The sequence below is a fragment of the Ochotona curzoniae genome, unplaced genomic scaffold (genome assembly GCF_017591425.1).
Source record: "Ochotona curzoniae isolate NIBS_2020 unplaced genomic scaffold, NIBS_Ocur_1.0 contig_64, whole genome shotgun sequence".
NCBI classification, from domain to species: Eukaryota; Metazoa; Chordata; class Mammalia; order Lagomorpha; family Ochotonidae; genus Ochotona; species Ochotona curzoniae.
The window spans coordinates 3,780,470-3,801,651 of NW_024466502.1; the positions used below are offsets into that span (position 1 = coordinate 3,780,470).

General features: G+C 50.7%; 1 protein-coding gene across 3 annotated transcripts in view; it reads left to right on the forward strand.

Moving 5' to 3' along the window:
• Positions 1-1,175: 1,175 nt before the first annotated feature.
• EFNB2 (ephrin B2) overlaps positions 1,176-21,182 on the forward strand; it is a 40,961-nt gene continuing 20,954 nt past the window's right edge. For 2 of the 3 annotated variants that reach the window (XM_040991151.1, XM_040991152.1), the window contains exon 1: positions 1,176-1,480. In XM_040991151.1, coding sequence (XP_040847085.1) covers positions 1,359-1,480 — 122 coding nt within the window. In that variant the 5' untranslated portion in view covers positions 1,176-1,358. The remainder of the gene's footprint in view (positions 1,481-21,182) is intronic. The other variant, XM_040991149.1, reaches the window with a different exon arrangement.

A 21,182-nucleotide genomic window follows, 5' to 3' on the forward strand; every position in this document is an offset into this window, starting at 1 on the left:
CGCCGTGGACCTCGCGCGTGCGTGGCCCGGGCGCCGGCGGGAGCGCAAAGCAAGCAGGCTGCCGGAGCGAGCCGGAGTTGCCGCTTGCCCCGCCGTGGGCCGCCCTTCCTGGCCCGTCGACTGCTGGCGGCCGAATGACCGTGCGGGACCTCCGTTAAGGGAGGACCCCTTCACCCCCAGCCCCGCACCACCACCAGTGCCTGGGGGCGTCGGAGGGAGTGCGCGTGCGTTCTGGGCGACAAGCGCCCCACAGACGAAAGCCCCGAGGAGCCCCGGGTCTCCGACTGCGCCCCGCCAGCCCTTCGCCCCCTCGAACTCGGCTGGCTCTGAGGGCGCGCCGGGGGCCTTGTGGGCACAGGTGACCGTCGCGGCCCCGCACGCGGCCGTTCCCGCGCGCCGGGGAGAGCGCCCGCTGCTCCGGGGAGAGCGCCCTGCGCGCTCGCGGGGTCCCTCTCCTTCCCCGGCGGCCGCTCCGCCGCGCTCTCCGCGCGCCGCCCGCCCGGAGCCGGGGGCGGGACTCACCTGTCAGCCCGTGCCCCGCCTCGCGGCGCCCAATGTCGGGCGGGGGCGGCGGACGGACGGGCTGGCCGTCCAACCGGCGCGCGGCTGTGGCGCGGCGGGCCAATGGGCTGCGCGCCTCGGGGCGGGGCCCCGCGTTTATAGCGCTCTGACAGCGCGCCGGCCGCGCTGACTCTCCTCGGCGGGGACGGCTGCGCCCGCCGGAGCGAGGGGCTGCTCGCGGAGCCGGTCCCGGCGCCCTCCCCGCACACAAAGGCCCGCGCGGGTCCGGCGCCCGCGGCGGGGACCGAGCGTCCTCTCACCTGCTCGGCGGGCCGGGAACCCGAGGACCGAGGCGCCCTTCACAGAGCCGCGCTACGGGACATGGAAAGGCGCCGACGCGCGCTCGGGCCGCTGCCGGCGCCCCTGGATCTATAGTCGGAGGCGGCCCCGCTCCGGGCGCAGCGCAGCGCCCGCCGCCCCGCGCCGAGTCGCGTCTCTGCTTCGGGCCTTTGTGTCCTGGCCCCGCGACCTCCCTGCCACCCCGCACCCGCTCGCCCGCCCGGCACGCTGGAGCCGCACGAGAGCCGTCCATCCGAGCTGCGTCCGGCGCGGCGCCCCGGAGCCTCGAGCCCGCCGCGCCGCCGCGCCCCTCGCGTGCGCCCCCGCCTCGCGCCCTGAGGCCCCGCGGGGCGAGCGCACACCTGGCTCCGGCGACCCCGCGCTGCCCGGCGCGCCCCGGAGCCGCCTGCCTGCGGGCGCCCGCGGCCTCCCTCGTGTCTGCCCCGGAGGACTGGGGGTCCCGGCCCTCGTCTTGCCTCTCGGCCGCCCGGAGTGCCCGGACTGGGAGCGGCTTGGCCATGGCCGTGAGGAGGGACTCCGTGTGGAAGTACTGCTGGGGAGTTTTGATGGTTTTGTGCAGAACTGCGATTTCCAGATCGATAGTTTTAGAGCCTATCTATTGGAATTCCTCGAACTCCAAGTAAGTGGCCTCCGCGAGCCCTGGCGTTGCCCGCGCCGGGGCCGCCGCGCCGTCCGGGCGGGAGGAAGGGGTCGGGCCGCGGAGCCGATTCTGGAGCCTCGGTCCCCCGCCTGCCGCCTGCTGCGCTTTGCGCTCGCAGGGGTCGCCTGAGTCGGCTTCCCTGCCCGAGGCCCGGCTCGAAGGGGCGCCCTCTCCGGCTCTGGTCTCCCTGGTTGCCCTAGCGGCCCGGGCCGCTGAGAAGCTCCCGGGGCTTCGGGTGTCGCGTCCGGGGAGCCTCGCCGTCCGCGAGGATGGAGCACGGGGCCGCCAGCGGCGCTGCGGGCGTGCAGGCACCGGCGGGCCCCGGAGCCTGGCGGAGATGCCGCGGTCGGCAGGGGCGCAGGCGGCGGTGGAGCGCCCCTCGAGCCGGAGCCCGGCGCTGCTTCAGCGCCCCCGGGGCCCGGGCGCCTCCGCAGCCCGCCGCCGGCCGAGGAAGCTCCCGGGAGCTCGGCGGCCGAAATCTGGCGGCGTGCCGCGGGCTCCCGGCGCAGGAGACGGGCCTGGGGCCCCTCCCGGAGGGCTCGCGATGCGCCGGCTTCTGCCTGGCCTTCCTCTCTGAACCGGTGCCAGGAGCTCGGGTTTTCGAGAACGGTTTCTGCTGCACCTCAGGGCCCTGCCTGCTTGGCGCCACTGCCGAGAGCCTTGCCTCGCATTGTGGGTACCCCGAGTGGGAAAGGGCACAAAAACCTGTGGACCTACTTGCTGGTAGTAAACGGTGTGTTGGGGAGAGCGTAGGGCGTTGTGGGGAGACACAGCCGTCGGTATCGGCTTTCGAGTAGATTCAAGATTTGGAAAACGCCGCGCATCCCTAAATGTGTGTACATGGTCCTGCCTGCGGTGGTTGTGCCTTTGGTACTGCGTTCTACCTCGTCACCTCGTTCTCGGGGTGCGTTTCGGATCCCAGCAAACAAATAACGCTCAGAATCGTGGGGTCTTAACCTGGAGGAACTTGGGTAAAGTGCGCAGATGGCGGCTACCCTCCAGAGAGAGTCTTTGCACCCCACTTCCAAGCCGTGTCGGTGGTCTGATTGAAGTTCAGCTAGTAGGGGTGTGGGGGGTTAATGGGGAACCCATCTCAAAAGTGGTCGGTGTTACCAACATGGGAACTCCGAATTTCTCCACTAAAAGATCAGAAACATCGCGATTAGAGATGGCTTTGAACGAGCATCCTCTGTTGATGCTGGGTGGCACCTCCAAACCGTGTTGCAATTTAGAAGTTACTCAGGCCAGCAGCCTGCCAGTTCTTCTGGTCGCGTAGCTGACCAAGACCTGGCGCTGGCGCCTTCCCAGCGACACCGGGCCGGAGGCACCAGGTGGGGCGGCGGAGCGCAGGGCCGGGAGCGCGGAGCCGGCGCCGGCGGCCGCCTCGCCGAGCGCCTACAGAGGTCACTCTTGGACGCCGAAAGCGCGCCCGCCCGCCCCGCCCCCGGGCCCGGCCCCGCCGCCTTGCACTTTCCCTTGGCACGGCCTAGGGCCCACCCTCCTCCCCACCCCCACGGGGACTTCATATCTATATTTAAATCTATTTGCAAGACATTTAGGTTAACCCCTTCAGCGTTCGGATCAATACCTGGATCCTTGCATTCTGGTTAGCTTGGAGGCGGGTTGGAAAGACTTGCAGAAGGGTTGGAAAGCCTGAGGTTTGGATAGAAAGACCTTTTTGTCCTGTGTCGGGGAATGCTGGAGGCTGCAGACACTTCCCCGGGTCCTAAGGACTCAGGTTAGCGTGCACTGCCCGGGCGAGGCCACCGGTTAGAGACCGCGAGAGGCACCCGCGCCATTCCCGGGGCTGTTGCTCCGCGCCCTCCACGGTGAAATTTCCTGGAGGATTGTGATGTAATTGCTTGCCCGCGGGCGGGCCTGGATGCCGCGGGCCTGGAAAGGGAGCTGCTTGGCAGAGTTCGTCGCCCAAATGGCTTGAGAGACCAGGAAGATTTCTTCCTGGAGGGGTGAGACTAAAGAGTCGGCCAGGGTTCAGAGTGGACACACACACACACACACACACACACACACGCGCGCGCGCACACCAATCCTGGTTACAGTGAGTTGCTTTACTTGGGGAAGTTATATGTTTGCTTCCAAGACAGTTTCAGTCAGGCAGTCCAAAGCGTTGAAGTTCCCACCAGTTCATATGAACTGTGGACTGTAATGCAGCCACCATCAGACGGTAGGCCTGTTTCTTTTGAGAGTCAGCTTTTTCAGCAAGTGGTCCCCACGGGGAACACACAGCAGCTGTCTGAATGTGAGGGAGGTCCAGAAACTCTCCTCCAAGTTCTGTGTCTCTGTAACTACTTTCATCTTTTCATTGCTGCTCCGGCCCCAAGTTTCTGGAATAATCTGAAGCAGTTGTGTGTGCTGCCACGCAGGCGGCTGCCCTCTTGGATCAGCCCTGGCACACTGGGGTCAGATACAGCCATTTAGGTCAGGCTTTTTTTCTTCTTCCTTTGGGAGAGATTGGCAAAGCCTAGCTTCCATCTCTAATTGACAGAGTGACAAGTTTTTTCGCCAAGAATCATGTTTTTGTCAGTATAAAATAGTTGACTCCTCTAGAAAAATACTGAGTTTGTTCTAGAGAGAGGGAATGAGTGTTGGGCTGATATTCTGGAAAGAGTGCAGAGTTTGCCGAAATGGTGGTCCGGCCTTCAAGGCTGTAGGAAGGGCTGTTCCTGCTCCGTGGGCAGCACACGCTGGTCACTTAACAAAGCGTCTGGCTTGCCCCGTGTCGTTTTTCCCCCGACATAATACCGAATTCCTGCTATTGATTGACTTGATCCTAAAGAATGGCTGGATAATATCCGGATAACCTCCAATGCAGGGGCTTCCCCAGAGCCAAGCTCTGAATAAATACAGCTTGTCAGAGATTGATAAAATAAAGTACAATGGGTAGTGCTGTTTAAACAGTGTGGTTCAATAACATATATAAGCCAGGCTGCCTTCCATTGTGTCTGAAATTCTTATTTTTGTAAGTAAACAAATGTACATTCAGCACTGATTGAATAGCCCCTTGAACTATGCTCTCAGTTTGTATTTGGGTTAATCTTGTCGGTTTTAATAGAAAGAGGGGAAAACGCACAAAGCACCGGGGCTGGAATTGTTAGTGCTTTCACATCCACATTCCTCACATTTTGTCAGGATGATTAACTGTAGGTAATAGACTGTCCTTGTTCCACTGGAAGGCCGCGCCAGGCCAGGCACAAAGACGGAGCTGGAACGACACCTCCCACCATGCTTGCCAGGCCGCTTCTCGGATGAGAAGTTATTTGGGAAGCCCGTGTCGCAGGACAGCACTTCCTTCAGCATTGCAGCCTTCAGCTGCAGGAGCCCGACCCGGAGCTGAAGATGACTGGTGAAGCACCTGCTTCGAAATCTCAGAGCCGAGCTGCTGACAAAGACGTGCAGATGACTGCAGTGTTCCGAAGCTTTTCCAAATCAAGTGTCTGCACAGGTGGATCAGCCCTCAGCAGAGGGCTGCGTGAGAGTCTCTTATGGAAATAGCTGAAGAGTGATCGGTGTATTTATATTAATTATTCTAAAACCTTGTCTGTACACTTACTGGGTGAGTCCTCAGGTTGGTGGGCCACATGCTCATCGCTTTCAGACATTGGAATCCTTGCTGTCTGGTCATCTCTTTCCCTGACTTTGGGTGGCACCCAGGAACTGAAGTGTGACACCCCAACTTTGAACACTGCTTGAGAGCCTGTGCACCTAAAGAGAGCCAGTCGGAGACCCCAGTGTGACTGCAGCCGTGCGTCAAAGCAGTGGGAGTGGCAGGGAACAGGAAAATACAGTGGAGACCCTACTTTTTAAAGACATGTTTTAGAAAAGATGTTTCAGCATCTTAGAAAAACTCTTCAAATCTTTAGTGGCAGTATAGCAGGAAGCACCCTTCCCAGAAAGCTGGTGAGGGCGACCCTCAGCCGCCCAGCCTGGCCGCTGACTTCAGGACCCTGCTTTTCAAGCCACCTGCCTCTGCGTCTGCAGGGGCTTGCTGATGAGCTCACCCTGTGTGTAGCAGAGCAGAACCTTCGAGAGGAATGTGGAACTGTTTAAAATATTTTGATTGAAATATGCAGGACCCGCTGAGCTATGGGCTCCTGGTCAGGAATTAGCTCCCTTGGACAAGAGCAGATCCCCCCTTTTCAGGGGGAAGGCTGGGAGGGATTAAAATGGAGGTGGGGGGAAGAACTAGGGCTGGGTGGGGAACGGGCGGAGGGGGAACGGACGGTTCCGAACAGCTTGGAAAAACTCCTGTGGCTTCATTGTCTCTCTAAGCCAACGAATACAAAGCAATTCAGCCCTTCTCCCGTGATGGAAAACGTAAACCGGTGACACGGCTCCCCTGTTTAACTTGTTTAATTCTCATTTTAAATTCAGCGCTATACGGGCCCGTGTGAACTCTGAAGATTTCTTTAGTAATCCATTTTGTAGTTCCGAATCAAAAACAAAGTGAAAGGGTCTGACACAATTTGCTTTTATTTTTAGGCAAATCAACCCTGGTCATAGTTAATAAGGGGATTACAACCCAGACTAGGTCTTTACAGATGTAATGTAATTCAAGGGCAGGACATAAAGAAACTGATCCCTTTTGATTGAAGTATGGTAAAAAGGCATAGAGAAACTAGCAGCAGTAAGCTGATTGTATGGCAATAAAACCACCATTTTCTGTCTTTCAGATAAAAATAATGTGGTAAATCCATGCAGTTCATGAGATGTAAAGGGGGGAAGCCATGGCAACATATAGATTAGCTTGATGTTAGAAATGACACATCTCTGAAAAGGGTGCCGAGGCCAGGGCGCCCGATCCAGGCTGCCGGTGTTATGTGAGAACCACACAGACTTGGTAACTGGGATTAGAAAGTGTCAAAGCTCCACTTGGGGTCTGGGAGGGGGGAGCAGCGAAGAAAAGCTGCTCAGTTCTTGCTCATTGGTGGAGGATAATATGGCCAAGGTAGATTTCATTGGCTGCCTTTTTATAGCTTGTGATGGGGCTCATGAAAACTTCAGATCACTATAGTTGTTAGGGCAAGGAAGATCTTTCCTTTTTAACTCCTGGCCTAACAGCGGCCTGCCATTCTGTAGGATTAACCCCGCCATTTCCCGGTGCTTGCCTTAATCTATTTGGGCTTCAGGCAGGGACCTGCTGGGAAGAATAGAGACCAGAGGGATAGGTAGGGCTGGGGTTGTCTGAAAACAGAGACTGTAGCTTGCAGCATCTTTCGAGGAACAAAGGTAAATAAATGCTGCCCACGCCCCCCTCCCTCCGGCAGAGAGCTCTGCTGTGAATTTTGTCATTTCCACCCTGGGGAAAAAAAAAAGAGATGATAAAGTTTTGAAAGGTGGAACAGAGAATTTGCCTTTCATTCAAATTAGCACTTGTCCTATATGCCAGAGCCAGAGGGTTCTTTCAAAGAACAGGCTGCACCTCAATGGGAGGCTTAGCCTTTGAGGTGGATGGGACAGACCCCCTCAGTGTAAACCAGAGGATTATAAAGATGTTTGTGCTGCCCGGCTCGCAAGTGGAAAACATCTCCAGGCTGTTGAGTCCACTGCTGTCTGTCTTCAACAACCTCGTAAATAAGCCAGCGTTTTGTTTTTGCTTTCCATGCTTCCCATCTTAGCCATTAAACAAAGTCAGCCATTGAAGCCAGGAAGGGGTTCCACACAGAGCGACATCCGCACTTGGGTCGAGCCAGAGAGGAAAGATGGTGCGTTATTGCCCGCTATTTGGCAATTGCAGAAAGGCCTTGGCCTTTCTTTAGACGGCTGGACTCTTCAGCTGGAGAAAATAGCCAAGATTGCAAACACCCCAAGTGTCTGTTCTGATGGAGTGGGTCCTGGGGGGGTTGTTTTACAAAGGGGAATTCAGTCCTGTTTTTGTTTAACAACATGAGGCTTTTAGACTTCTGTTTCTGTAAGTGAATGATGAAAGATTGCCATTAAATCCCAAGTAATTCTTTTTTAAACCCATTTTGTTGATTGTGTTCCTGATTCTCCGCTGACCTGACCATCTGTTTGGGCTGTAGATACGTTACTGCGTTTGTTGTCTGGTTTTCTCATTGCTATGAGAATGAGTAGAGTCATTACTGTGTAGCTTTCATCAGCTAGAAGGTTTCAGAATGACTGTGCAGGGACCTGCAGCATACCCGGGCCTGCTCGTCTCCTCCCCTCTCTAGCGTAATTCAGTAACCTGTATCAAAGGATCTATTTCATTTGTCCAGATTCATCAAAGAGAAGGGACCCCCGCCTAATTTACAAGCTGGTCACATCCTAGCACCTTGCATTCTGCATTTGACAATGATTGCTAATGGCCCATTCAACTAAAGTATTTGCTTGTTAACAGGGAACAGAACATGATAAATGTCCAGCAAGCTTGCGGGCCCCCTCCAGCTTTTCAGATGCAGACTGGTGCATATTTATGGCAGACATGTGACAAAAGCAGCAGCTGAATTGCCCTGGCCTGCAGCTTTCTATTAGGAACAGGGTTAAAGTGATTAAAGAAATGACGCGAGAAAGGCCTGCTATTTGTTTACTACCCCTCACCCAGCATTTCGCTTTGCCTGCTACTTGGGGGAACATATTTGAGAAGTGTGATAGGTAAGCCAGCTCTGGAAGAGCAGGAGTGCACACCCAGGAGCCTGTTCCTGTGCTTCTGCCTGACAATCAGCAGTGCCTCGAAGCCAGCACAACCTTCTCCTTTTCACATACAAATCCCAATATGTAATCTTGATCCAAAGCACTTTGTGAGTGCATTCTTGCTGGTTCCCCCAAACCCCTCTCCCAAAAAAGGCTCTATTCAAAGACAAATAGGTTGTTTCTGCCCTTGAGGATTCTCTGCACAAAATAGGAGGAAGAAATTGGCTGAGGAGAAGTGTTCCTAGGTTGCTCTGTCCAGTCTCTGACTGCGGGCTCCATGAGAGGTGAGGGTTCAGAATCCTGGGAATCAGCTGGCCTTTGGTGAACTGTCGGCCCCTGTGCTGCAGCGTTTCTCTCTACTGTAGAGTTGCACTAGGCAGGAAGTGCTAAAAGAATGCACATTCTTCAAATTATGATTTGCATTCAGTTGTGTGCAGCTTTAGTTACAGTGTGACTCGTAGCTGTGCCATTCATTGTTCCAGTGTCCCAGTGCTTGCTAGTGATGTCCCCATGGCCACTGAGTTGGGACCTTCCACGTACACCACTCCCACGTCACCCAGAATCCAAGCAGTCATGAGCGTTACCACATTTTTGAAACCAGAAGAGTCAGTGTGTTTGTGTTGCACAAAAGTAGGTGATTACAGCAACTGTGGGACCCAACTGCCTGCTGCTTCCCAGTCCCCACGCTCGGCAGGCTGCTAGGGCACGTGCTGTCACAGGGTTGCTCTCTCGAAGCGCTCGGTAGCTTTGCAATGTTCTCCAGCCCGACCCAGTGCAGCTGAGGCATGGCGTGGTTTTGTGACCTGAAAAAAACTTCCAAGTTTCAGTGCTTGCCCGTTCCTCCAACCTCCTGAAACAGAACTGCAGATGCGTGAGTGTGGCAGTACAAGTCAAGTTCATGTCAAGGTTTGAATCTGTCTGACTGGAAGAAGGTAGAAAATGTTGTTTTCATTGAACTGCCAAAATTATATTTGGATACATTTTAGATGAAAACAAAAAACGAGAAACTTCCCGGGCCTTGAGTCCTTTGCCCTTTGCTGGGGGAAAATGGTCACAGTTTCTCCTAGTGAGTCCTGTCTGTGTGATGTGAATCAAATGTGACCTTGTGGGCTGCGAGCGAGATCACACCAGACATGTCTAGGGTTTATTAAGGCGTCTTTATTAATCAAGCTTAGTGATAACAGAGCACAATAGCAAATCACAAGTCCATGCAGCAATCCAAGCAGACATAATCCCAAAAGGAACAAATGGTCATTACCCTTAAGTCCACCCATTAAGCTAAAGACCTGTGTCCCAGCTTCCCCAACGATATAAGTTATCCTAAGAGACATGCAGCAAATAACCTGGACACACTTACAAAGCTGCAGGCATTCACCTTTCCCTGCTTCTCTGCCCACATTCCATCACTGCTAGGCCTCACCTCTCCTGGAACTCCTGACAGCACACAGACCAGAAACAACATTATTATGTCCATTGTCCCATCTAAGCAGCACACAGGGACCATGCTCAGGGGATCACCTGTCCTGGGTCAGCCAAGAGTCCAGGTGCCAGAGTAACGGAAGCAGCTGGCCAGACAGCGAGCAAGCCCCTGCTTCATAGGCCTTTTAAAGGGTCTTGTGAGGGCAGTGGTTACACAACAATGCAATACCGTCCCCTCTCAGTTGATAGATGAGTCACAGGTGGGCAGGAGCAAATACCCAAGTATTGTAAGTGAAAGAGTCAATTGGCGCTCATTGGGATGGGCAGGAACGGGAACTGGGCTTGTAGCTAAAAATACCTAGACTAATTGGACTTCCAATATCGTGGGTAATTTAGGATGTAGGGGTGGTTGAGGATGGAATTAACATTCCATTGCTGCTAGGCCCCAGCTTCAAGAAAGAGGGTGGAGAGCACAGCCGATTTCATTTGCCCACTGTCCACGGGTGCTGGCTGTCCCTGGCTGCACCCCGTAACGGCTCTCCTCTTCCTTCTCTGTGGCGTTGCAGTTCAGCAGAAAGGGCAGAACGCGCTGGTGGGACAGCTGGTTCCTGTCAAGTCTCCACCAAACACTGCTTCGTCTCGGCAGGCTGGGGACATCACACACACAGCCCAGGTCCAGGTGGCTGCCTACTCTCCACTGCCAGAGGTCTACCGACCTCTTGAACTGCAGGACACACAGTCACCGGCCAGGCTTCTGCAGGATTCTTGATTTCTGAATGAACTTCTGAGGACAGGTCTGGGGAATTTGCATTTATAACAGCTCCTAGCTTAGTGCAGGTGCTGGGAGATCACACCTTGAAAACCATTGCCCTAGATCAACTTTTGTTTTAATATTTATTTATTTTTATCACAAACTCAGATATACAGAGAGGAGGATAGACAGAGAGGAAGAGCTTCCATTCGATGATTCACTCCCCAAGTGACCGCAATAGCCAATGCTGTGCTGATCCGAAGCCAGGAGCCAGGAACTTCCACCAGGTCTCCCATGTGGGTGCAGGGTCCCAAGGCGTTGGGCCGTGCTCTCCTGTCTTCCCAGGCCACAAGCAGGGAGCTGGATGGGAAGTGGAGCTGCCAGGATTAGAACTGGTGCCCATATGGGATCCCGGTGCTTTCAAGGCGAGGACTTTAACCACTAGGCTACGGCGCCGGGCCCCCTGGATCAACTTTTAAGGAAAACAATTCAATGTGAGGTCATCCCCGTTTTAAGAGCTGTTTTAGGGTCACTTGCTTTGCGTCTCCATGTCCCATTGTTGGTTTGCGGGGCCAGGAACAAGATACCTAGACTACTAATGGGAGATAGTTTGACCTTGACTGTTAGGCCTAGGCCTTTACTACACTTTGAGAATATGTGGTATGATTGCATATTTCTGTGCATGGACTGCAAACTTTTTTTCCCAAAGTTTTATTTGTTTTTATTGGAGACTCAGATATACAGAGAGGAGGAGAGACAGAAAGGAAGATCTTCGTGCACTGATTCACTCCCCAAGTGACCACAATGGCTAGAGCTGAGGCGATCCGGAGCCAGGAGCTTCTTCCGGGTTTCCTACATGGGTGCAGGGTCCCAAGGTTTTGGGCCGTTCTCCACTGTTTTCCCAGGCCACGAGCAGGGAGCTGGATGGGAAGCAGGGCAACTGGGACATGAACCAGTGTCCATATAGGATCTCAGCTCGTGCAAGGCAAGGACTTTAGCCGCTAGGCTAATGCGCTAGATCCAAACTTTTTTAACTTGCCAGAAAAACATACTTTTGAACTAAATTATTGTGCACACTTTAAAAAGTGCCCCTTTACAAAGCTCAACAATATCTGTACTCCAGAGACAAACTCTGAAACTTGTGGAGAGAAAGCCAGGCAGAAACCAGCACCATACAGACTCGGGGGCCTGGCCCAGGGCCATGGCAGTATCCTGAGAGGAAGGGGTTGGGGGCAGGGCCAGGAGTGCCTGCTACTCATCTTGAAGAGGCTCCCATGAACAGCCAGGGAGGAGAAGGCATCTCTGAGCAAAGCAGAAAGAGAAACTAGTCAAGTCTCCGGCTCAGGCAGCAGGTGTGCCTCAAGTGTCCACCTGCGAACAGCACCTCTGCTCCGTCCTTCTGGCCGAAGCACAGATCTGGCAGACAGGACAAGCAGGCCAGTGCGCTCACAGACCGCTGCCTCACTGTGGGAATTATTGGGACCTTTCGCTTTTTAAGATGAGTGTGATAATGGGTAGGTTTGGCACTTGTTTAGTACAGGCACTGGGGCAGGGCCCCTTCAATTTAACCAGAAGCACATGCTTTAGAATTTGGCCATGAGGGTCCAGTCCAGGCTGGCCTTTAACAAGCTGTGCATTTAGAGGATAATACTCTGTCTCTCCATTGTCCCATCTTGAAAATAGATGATACTAAACTGTGCTGAGGAAAGTTGTGGAGTTGGGCTCAGGACTGAGTGTATTTAGAGTTTAGCTCTGTGCTTGATGCAGTAAACTAATAAATGTCAGATATTATTAATAAAAATTAATTGTGTGCCTGGCTTTGGTTCAATTTGCCTTCCACATCCAAAGAAAAAAGTGAAAATCCTCCGTTAACAAAGCCACTGACATGACACTTTCAGCTCCGATGTTATGTTCTATGTTGTTACCTGCCACTGGCTCTTGAAGCCTTCCTGCTATATAAAGCATCTTTTTATTTCCCATCTGAGTTAAACTTTCCTGTACATACCCATTCAGCTATCTAGCCACACTCTCACATCTTTGAGTTCGTTTGTTTATTCTCATAAAGGCATAGCAAACATCGGATTGTTGAACGAATACGTGCACTTCAGCGTAGGGATGAAAAGGCACCATTGTTGCAGTAGGATCTTGTGTTTCTTGCGTACCTGGTACACATTTATTCCAACTAGCAGCAGTTGTGCAAGGCATTTACCAGGTACCAGCTGTTCTAAATGTTCCTGAAACTTCATGTTAACCATAAGCTCCTTTTATCATCCCATGAAACCATCAAGGAGACTGAAGTCAAACGGCTTAATGAACTTAACCATATATAGTTAATGGATGGATTTGAACCCAGGTGTCTGGGTGCTGTGTCCCTCTTAATTCTCTACCATTGTATCCCGTGAAGTAATGAAGTTAGGGTGTAAATAAATTAAATATATGCTTCCTCAAAGCAGCTGTTCACAAGATGGGTGAGAAGAAATATTGGGGTATAATTCTTCCCTTATCCATTTTGATTTGTAGTCGCTTTTACAATGGACATGTAATCTTAAGAAATCTTTGAAACAACAAGGTTGTGTGTATCCAACGGAAACAGAATGACGATCCGCCCATTCAAAAGACACAGTTAATGCAACGTGTTATTTATGATTTTCTTGAGTATTACTCTTTTGCTAATATTTTCCTCTTATGAGATTTAAGTATTTGACTGCTTCTTGCTGGGAGAAAAAGAAGTCCGATTTTGGAGGAGGGTTATATTTGGTTAGATACTGAGAATGTCAGGCTGAGGGGAGAGTAAGACATCTTTTTCAGAGTCTAGTCACAATTAAATGCCATTTTATTTTGGATTTTGGGATCCATGCCAGCTTCCAGCTTGTCAGAGCTGAGAAGACTCAAATCAAGTCCAGGCCTATTTCTACAGCAAACTGGGATTCTGGCTCCTTGCCTGCGGATTCATTCAGTACAGCCCATCTGGCTTTTGATGTTCTGCAAGTTTGGAGCAGTTTGTTTAAGGAAGCTAGGGCTGCGAGCGCTGGGGGCCTGGGGTGCTCTTGACTGGGTGGCGCCTCATGCCCTGTGCTTCTGCTGTGCCCATTATCTGCTCACCTGGGAGCCACGTGGGCCCGGAGTCGGCAGCTACCAGCCGTCATGCCTTTGAGAACACAGGGCCCCCTGGCATCTCCTGCCCTTCCATTCAGCCGCCCCCTGCTTGAATACCGTGGAGCTTTTTAACTCCTGGTATTTCAGGTTTCTGGCCAGAATAATTTCAGACTGTGTGTGGTAACTGAGCAGGAAATAATGCTAACAGTGGCCTGACATTCACATTTCTGTAAGATGCCCAGTTTTGGGGTGTTCTGTACTGTAAGGAGGCCGTAGTCCAAACCAGTCATACTTTTTTCAAGTTTCAATTTTGTAGCCTTCTCTCGCTCTCTCCTTCTCTGTCTCCCTCTCGCCTCTCCGTTTCCTTCCTCTGTCTCATCTCTCTCCTTTTCTTTCTCTTCCTCTCCCTGGGCTGTAGCAAAGTCACAGAAGCTCAGGAAGATGTCACCTGTGGTTCGTCTTTGTCACACTGGCACTTGCCCCTCTCCTGGTCAGGCGAGGGGGAAGTATCCGGGGCAGCTGTTACCTGCCTGGGAAGCAGTTGCACCCAGTCTCCTGAACTGGGTTGAAGGCCTTGCAATGATAGCCTGGCAGGGAGAGGCCCCAGAGATTTTATCTCTCCTCATACTTTCCTTACTAATTTATTCACTTTCGTTACACAAACAGCTATTGAGCTCCCAGTCTGAGGAGGAGGGGAGGCAAGGGGCAGAGGCCAACAGTGGTGGAGCAGGCAGGGCTCTCCTCCAGGCAGACTCCCTCAGCGCTCTGTGCCCCAGCAGAGACAAACACCTTCATTTTTACAAAATGTGAATGGATTGTTCTGAATGGACAGCATTCTCTGAGATTGAAAACCAAGTGTGGCAGTAGGCGAGAAGGGCCGGGCAGGGCCCATCTGCAAGGCCCACGCCTTCTGACTCCGAGTGGTGATGTTGCTGTGCACCCAGCATGAGCTTCATTGCATATTTTCAAGTTTTTAAAATGCCACACCATTCCCTGTGTGATTTCCATATGCCTTTCATCTCTGCGTGGTTTTCCCCTCTTGGCCAAATGCACAAATGAATGTGAACGCCTGTTGTCTAAAACAACACAGAACCAGCCAGCAAGGGCCTCGGAGCTCCCTTCTCTGTGAAAGCCCTATAAATAACATGGGTCCCACCTTCCTTTATAGACTCTTGCAAAAAGCCTGGCTTGAAACAAGACTGTGCAGGTGTAGACAGATTACTGTTGGGAAAGAGCCGGCAGTGTCTCTTGTCTCCAGCCTTATGAAATGCTCATTTCGAGAGCGGAGCTGGCAGGACAGGGCCTGGCATCCGTGAGGTCACTCCCTGTCTCCGCTCTCACGCTGCATGGCCCTGCCTCGCTCTTCAGGCCCCCACACTGCCCCTTGCCCAGCTTCAGCTTTACAGGAGGGCTTGATAGATCAATTACATAAATGCAGATTTTTTGTTTTGAGTAGGTTGCTGATGACTGGTTTTAATTTCCTAACAGAAATTTGGTCTCTTTCAACCTGTGAACAGAAAGGCCAGAACAACAGCTGTGCAGCACTGAAGTTTGACGTGTAGATCCTGGAAGTTCCGTACAAGGCGTGTGTTCATCCTCAGCTTGCCACAGGCCTGTCCCTCTGTGAATGACAGCAGCAGTCAGGGTATAGATTAAAGTGACGTAAATCTTTCTATCAATTTCCTAGGGAAAAATGTATAAACTATTAAGGATACTTTCCTGGAGCATTTTAAAATAAAATTCACTTTAGTCACCACCAATGTTTTGAGCATGATATCACAAATAAAAAACCAGATTAACATCAAAAGGAGTTGGTTTTCATTCAATTGTGCAGCACTGTAGGCTGTGAAATTTAATATTATTTTGACTGGTACAGTAACTGTAGAGTGACAGAGGGAAATGGATTAAGTTTAAATGAAAGTGTCCCCACCAGCACACGGAGACTGTCAGTGCACGCTGAGGTCACCGTGCCAAGCATTGGGCCCTGAAGTTCTGTTGTTACAGATTAGTATTTGATAAATAAAACTTTCTTTAGACTGTGGTTTAATTACTTTTTTTTCTGCATGTGTGCATGCATAGGTGAAGAGACACACAATGCCTCGCCTTGCAGAGTTGTTTAACTGGTTTGTGCACCGTGGGCTCGCCAGGTATTTGGGTTTCTGTGCTTCTCATCTTTCTTTTTCTTGAAAAGATTGACCTGTCATTGGTGTGAAGTTTGAAACCCACACGCCCACTGCCTGGCTCTTGCACTAGAATGCCGTAATGGGCGCCCATTGTGTGGCTCACTTTTAGGCCCCTCTGCTTGTCCCTGAATAAATGGGGTTCATGTTGCAGATGATATTTGTTTTAGAAAAAGTGTAAAAGAAGGGGCACCTGTGAAAACAGGCGATTGTTCCAACACACATATATATTCAAATTAAAGCCAGGAATGTCCATTACAGCCTCCAATTACCGCCTTATTTGGGGAGGCAGTTAAAGCCACAGAGAAGATGGTAGTGCACTTGCTTCAAGTTTAATGGTAATTGCTTGTTACTCTAAGCCTTGGTGTCTGGTAACCTCATTCTCTATGAACCTGACACCCCCTCGCTACTCCCCACAATCTCTCTGGTTTCAGAATTAAGTCTGTGTAGAAACTTGTTCTGTTGTTACAGTGCAAAAGGGGGCAGTAAAGTGCTATCCACCAAAAAAGGGAAAAAAATTTACCCAGCATTTCTTATGGGAGCTATTGCTCCTATCTTTCTGGGGCCTTGCTTTTATTTATTCATTCATATTAAAACGAAGCTGTACTGTTTGGGACCCGTGAAGAGTATCCTACTGAGGTGCACCACACCCCAGCTGAAAGGCAGGCAGTGCAGCCCTGACTGCTCCGCCACTTGATGGTGTGTGCCCTCAGCTGCACACGGCACCGTAGGGAGGAGCCAGTGCTGGCCTGGCTCCACACGGATGCACAAGGTCAGGCTCGGGCTGATCCAGGACAGGGCTCTCCTCCAGGAAGAGGTGACTGGAAAGAGCCCAGGCTGACTTTCTGTCCTCAGGCAGTGTCTTGCTCCCCAGTTCTCACACTGACTTCTCCTCTTTCCCGTTGGTGTTCACTCAAAGAAATAGAAGCATTTGATAGAAAATGTACCCCTTTTCCAGCACATGATAAACTCAGATTGCCTTTGAATCCCAGCAGAGGCTTGGGAATGCTCGCATGACTTGCTCACAGTAGGGAAGGGCCGGATTCAGGGTCCTTTAACTAGTAGCAACTCCCAGATCTAGGCATTGTGAGTAAACATAAAATACAACTGTCCCACATTTTTTTTTTTTATTATTTGAGTAAAGAGGTTGTATGTTGCTATAGCTTTTAGAGTACTCAGACTGTGCTTGCTAAAAGAATTACATCAAAAGTTAAAAAGTCTAATGGCCTGAACTATTTTAAATGCTTCTTTATAAAGTCAGACTTAAGAAAACTACTTCAAGGAACTGGTACAATTTTTTTTTCCTTTGAAGCTGTACATTAAAATAATAATAATAATAATAATAATAATAATAATAATTTGACCTGCTTATAAAAGCATTGAAGGCTTACTGTTGAGAATTTTGAAACCAAAAAAGGTAAAAGTTACACTAAACCCCCATGCAGGGGCCCCAAAGCAGATGCAAACCCTTCCCTGAAGTTTGTCTCTGCAATTAGTAACATGAGCTACGTGCATGCGGCTGCTTTCTGCTGAGTTAACACACAGTCATGTGTCAGTGGTAGGCGCATCTTCTGAGATGCACGGTCAACAGTTTCGTCCTTCATTGACCATCAGAGTGGACACACACATATTGAGCTGCCTGTGATGTCACGGGGTGAGGTCAGCAACCTGTCCACAGGCCAGATGTCCAGCACAGGCTGAAATGTCATCATGCCCTGCGGGGCTGTACTCTGAGGATTTATTCTGGAAAGAAAGACAGCATGAAATTAGTGCTCTGTGGAAAAGTAATGTGCATTCACCCCTGATTCATCATGTCGTCAGCTGTTTGCTGCACAGAGAGCCTCCTGCCCGAGCCTCCTGCCCACCTCCCTCTTCCCGCAGCCAGCTCCCCGTCACGTTATATACATCAGCACAGAGCGCAGAAACCACCGTGTCCAGTGTGCGAGTGACTGGTCCTGTCTCCCAGGCACACGGCACCTGCTCAAATGATGCAGCACTATTAAATATTTCATTCCCTTAGATTCTGCCTGCCCAGTATCAGGTGGCAGTGGCTGTGCCTGAACTGACAGTCAGTGCAAACTCTCACACAGCACTTCTGAGAGGCACCTTCCTCAGGCTGTTGAGAGGGGCCTCACCTGATGCTGGCGTGTGTGGTCACAGACAGTGCTTGCTGCTGTCTGTGTGTCTGTGTTCTGACCTATCTGTATCAGCTTGACATTTGCATTCGATTGCTGACATTTTTACCCTCTTTTGGACGGTAACTTGGCCACATGCATCATTTGACCCCCTCCAGCCCCACTGTAAGCACTGGAAGTGTGCGTCTGGCCTGAGAGTAATGCAGATCTGACGTCACAGCGTGTACAGGGCTGGGCACTGAGCTCCCAGTGGCTGGGTTATGGATCACTGCATCATGCCAGTATTTTAAACAAGCATTGATTCGCAGTGGGAACAAGAACTTCTACTGAATTCTTCATTCTGCCATATTCTAGTTAAGAATGCTTTCTCACAGTATGACTGGGAAGAATTTTACAGTTCTGAATGCAAAGTTGAAACGTTGGATTTTTTAGAGATCTAATTTAGATTGCTAAAGACTAATGTCTAATTTAGATTATTAGATTTGTCTACAGTATTCCACACAGAAGTATTACAGTCTAGTGAAGAGACTTTTAAAACCAGTGGGCTAAGTTCAGTGGGTAACCCATGGGTAAAAAATATGGTTGTAGTATCAGATAATTTCACTGCAGGCCTGTTAGCTTTGGCAAGCCTGCTGCCGAATATCTGGATTTTTTCCACATTCCATTGTCTCCATGTCTGATTCAAAGTCATGACATCTATTGTTATGCTTCAGAATGATTAATTGGGAAACACCATAGTCGTTGCCTGTTTCTGCTCAGTGTAGCTCCCTTCCCATAGCATCAGCCCCGACTCCCAGAGCCAGGCACCAATGCCCCGCGGGCTGTCCTGTGGAGTGTGTCCCTTCTGACCTGGGGGAGCCTGGCCCCAAGCTGGCTGTGTTTCTTCTCTTCTCTGTAACCTGAAGCACTGTTGCTTTTCTTAGCTTTTCATTTGGGTTACATATCAACAGACTTTGGAACACCTGTCTAACCACCTTTTGTTTGGGGAATTTTAGCAGCACCCCTCCCGTGTATGGGAGCCTGGCCCTGTGCTCTGTTGGTTTGCAGGATGAATATTATCCCAACACCCAGAAGAAATCTATGTCTGACATGCACCATGAGCCAGTTGTCCTCACACTGTTCTGCTCTGAAAATGTTTTTCATGCCAACATGTAGTCAGTGTGTTGGAGAGAAAGCATGCAGGATGTAAGTATGCTATGTCATCTAACTTGTCCATGTCTCTAAACAATCTCTAAGTAACAACAAATAGACATTCCCTGATTTCAAAAGCACTTGCATGTAACATATAGGACTCACTGTGTCTCATTTAAAAAAAATGGCATTACTAAGAAACTCACCATGTTGGGTTTTCATATACCTTCTTCTATTTACATAAATTGTGTGAAGTCCATCTGTAATTCTCAATGTACTACATAACATAAACATGTAGTTGGCCTGTTTCCTTCTTGTCTTTTGGTTCTTGGCCTCCTGGGGGCAAGGTGCAGATACCACATGGCCCCATCATGGGCCATGACCATGTGAGAAGCAGCTGGCCTCCCGTGGTACTCACGTGCCCGCCTGCCTGGGTGTTGGCTTTCTCTTGATGTTCTTTCACTTCATGGTGTATCTGTGTAAAACTTGATTTAGAGAAACATATGTTGCACAAAGCCATGTTTATGCTTTAATGTGATGCAGTGAGAACTGAAAGTGTGCAGGAAAGGGGGATTTCCTGTCTTACCCACAGGGCCCCAGCGTAGCCTCATCTGTTTTGCCTGTCAAGTGCCACGTGTGGTGCTTACCCAAAGAGAACATGATGGAAGGTGCTTTGATCCTGGCTTAACCAGTAAGGGCTTAAGAGGAGCAGTGTTCTGAATGTAGTCAATTCCTTTGCATCTTCAGCAAGGTGACATTGTGGAAGGTTTGATACTAAGAAGTTCTTCAGGAAACAAGGAGTAGGGCTGACCTGAAACATTACCATGCCATCAGAGGCCACTTCAAGGTCCTGGCAATTCCACCTCTGACCCAGCTCCCTGCTTAATGTCCTAGGAAAAGCAGCAGGAGGTGGCCTGGGTTCTTGGGTTCCTGCCACCCATGTGTGAGACACAGATGAAGCCCCTGGCTTGAGCCTGGCTGTTTGGAGGATGAATCGGCAGATGGAAGGTGTCTCTCCCATTCTCTCTCTCTTTGTCTCTGCCTTTCAAATAAATAAGTAAATCCTTAAAGAAGAAAGTAGTCTGAAACGCTCCCTGCATCACTCCTTGGTCTCTCTACTTCTCAGTGCACACTGAACCCCAGCTCACAGTAATTCCCAGAGTTCCTGTCAAGCCTGTGTTCTGTGCTGAGTTGAGATTTGTGCAGATGTGAGAGTCCCCTTGTTTGAAACCTGCATGCTCTCAGCCGCATTGCTAATTCCTGCTGGAGGTCAGAGGGGCAAAGGCTGCACACAGCGCTACCCTGGGCAGGAGGCCTAGAGCTGGAACTCTTGGCTCAGTCACATTCTGTCCACAGGGAAACCGTGATGTGCCACTCAAGTGAATGGTATATTGCTTATAGATGCTTATAATGTAGGTATGTAAGTCACCCTATAGGATCCTTTTACATGGGCTTTCATAAAACAAGCCAAGATTTTCAGTTTCTTCAAACACTTGTCAGTGGCAAATGATGAAATTCTTGTGTAATTTTTTTTCTACTCATTTGTGGAAGGTGAATTGATAACTGTGACACATTAGGAATAGTGCCTATTGTCATGTTTACTTTTTACAAACATAGGGAATAAGCTTAATTAGCTGCATGTTAGGCACAGGGGGTAACCCTGAAGAGATACACAGCTTGGAAGGGGCTAGAGTGCATTTTCTTCAAACAGGCAAATGGGTGAGAAAGGAAGAGGGTGCATCAGGCCGGGACAGGATCCTGAACTCGGAGGCCTGGGAGGCTCCCAAAGAAGTTGGACAGCAAACCTGAGTACCCAAACGAGGAAGAAAAGGGGTTGCTTCAAGCACCCTGACCACAGCCATGCGGTGTGTATCAAGTACTCCTTGCTGTCGCCAAGACTCACCAGTATGACATGGGAAATGTTAGGGCCGGAATTGCCCTTTGGATCTTCTAAGCGCTGATGTCCTGAAAAGGCCAAGGAATGAGACCCATGAAAATGGAAGTGTCAGGAGGGGGAGGAGTTTCATGTTTAAGCAAGTTAGTTTGTGCTTATATATCTCAGCCCTCGTGTGTTCATCTCGGGCCGGCCAAGTGTGGGCCACTGTGGGCAAAGCAGCTACAGTTCGAGACAGCCACAGGCTTTCCTGGGCTCCTCCCTTCCTTTAGAAACTGACCTGTCTTTTCCTCATAATGTTGAGAGATACCTAGAGAGAAAGCTTGGCCAAGTTCATGAGGTTGAGCAAATGCCTTGGGGAAGAAGTTCAGATTCCAGGAGTTGAACTTTGTGAGTCTATCCAGAAAACTCTGGCCAGAAGTGT